This window comes from Myotis brandtii, unplaced genomic scaffold (assembly GCF_000412655.1).
Source record: "Myotis brandtii unplaced genomic scaffold, ASM41265v1 scaffold152, whole genome shotgun sequence".
NCBI classification, from domain to species: domain Eukaryota; kingdom Metazoa; phylum Chordata; class Mammalia; order Chiroptera; family Vespertilionidae; genus Myotis; species Myotis brandtii.
This window is the reverse complement of record NW_005355502.1, coordinates 1303694-1304893: the sequence shown is the minus strand read 5'-3', so window position 1 is coordinate 1304893 and position 1200 is coordinate 1303694. Positions and strand designations below refer to the sequence as shown.

Sequence of the window (1200 nt, the reverse complement as noted above, 5' to 3'; positions counted from 1 at the left end):
CAGGGCGCGCGAGCCCGCGAGCCGGCAGTGGGTGAGCAGCAGAGGGGGAGCGCGCCTTTGTCCAGGAGTGAAGTCTCTTCGGTCTCATGCCCTGGCAGTGGCCATGCCCATTCTGGCCCCTGACCTGTTCCCAGTGTGACTGACAGTGGGCACCTCCCCACTGGGCATGCGTCTGTGTCCAGCCCCTGTCCCAGCGACAGCAGAACAGACCTGGGCGTGACCCCTGCAGCCTCGTGGGGACCCGTGTGGATGGCGGCCTGTGTGAGTGCCTCCCCTGCGCGCCTGCCTGTTAGTCACACCCAGGTGATTAACAGTGTCGCCGTGACTGGCAGCAGGTGGGCAGGGCAGCCGGCTGTGGCGCCCGTGAGTAAAGGCCGGGAGGTGGCTACCACCCTGCAATGCTCAGGACAGCCCGCGGCACGGAACCAGTGGCTCCCGTGGGTGGGCTGGGGCAGCTAGGACGAATGCCACAGGCTGGGCGGCTCAAACAGCAGACATTTATTTCTTCACCGTCCTGGGGGCTCGAAGCCCATGAGCCACGTGTTGGCAAGTTTACTTTCTCCTGCGGCCTCTCTCCTCGGCCTGCGGCCACCTCTCCCCACGTCTTTCATTCCCACGGTCGTTCCTCTCTGTGTGTCTGTCCTTCCTCCTCGGATGAGGGCCGTCCTGTTGGATTCGGGGCCCTCACAATCTCACTTTAACTTAACTACTCCCTAAAGACCCGTTTTCAGATGGGAGACCTGCCGTTCCCAGGCGCTGGGGCTAGGACCCCACACATGCCTGTGGGGGCCGCAGTTCAGCCCTGATACAGCCCAATGCCAGGGCGGAGGCTCAGGAGCCGGTCACCTGGGGCGCTGGCACGTCCTCCAGGAGGAGTTCAGGAGAAGCAGGGCTTCGAACGGCTTTTCTACGGGAGCTGAGCGCCCCTTGGCTGTTTCCCTCCCGTCACGCTGGTGTCCCTATCTTCCCTTCCAGACTGGAGCCCATTGGAGCCACCGCCAGCAAAGAATACTCCCTGGAGAAAAACTTGGAGAAGATGAAGTCGGAATGGGTCAACATGACATTCAGCTTCTCCAAGTACAGGGACACGGTGAGTCTCGGCCAGCACATCCGGGCCACCGTCCCCAGACACGGACTACCCTCCCCAGAGCCGGACCGCCCTCCCCAGACCCAGGCCGCCCTCCCCAGAGCCGGACCGCC

General features: G+C 63.5%; 1 protein-coding gene across 1 annotated transcript in view; it reads left to right on the top strand.

Moving 5' to 3' along the window:
• The window catches only part of DNAH3 (dynein, axonemal, heavy chain 3), a 219115-nt gene that overhangs the window by 91636 nt on the left and 126279 nt on the right, over positions 1-1200 (top strand). The window contains exon 20 of the mRNA XM_014535835.1: positions 976-1090. Within this exon, the coding sequence (XP_014391321.1) occupies positions 976-1090 (115 nt within the window). The remainder of the gene's footprint in view (positions 1-975; positions 1091-1200) is intronic.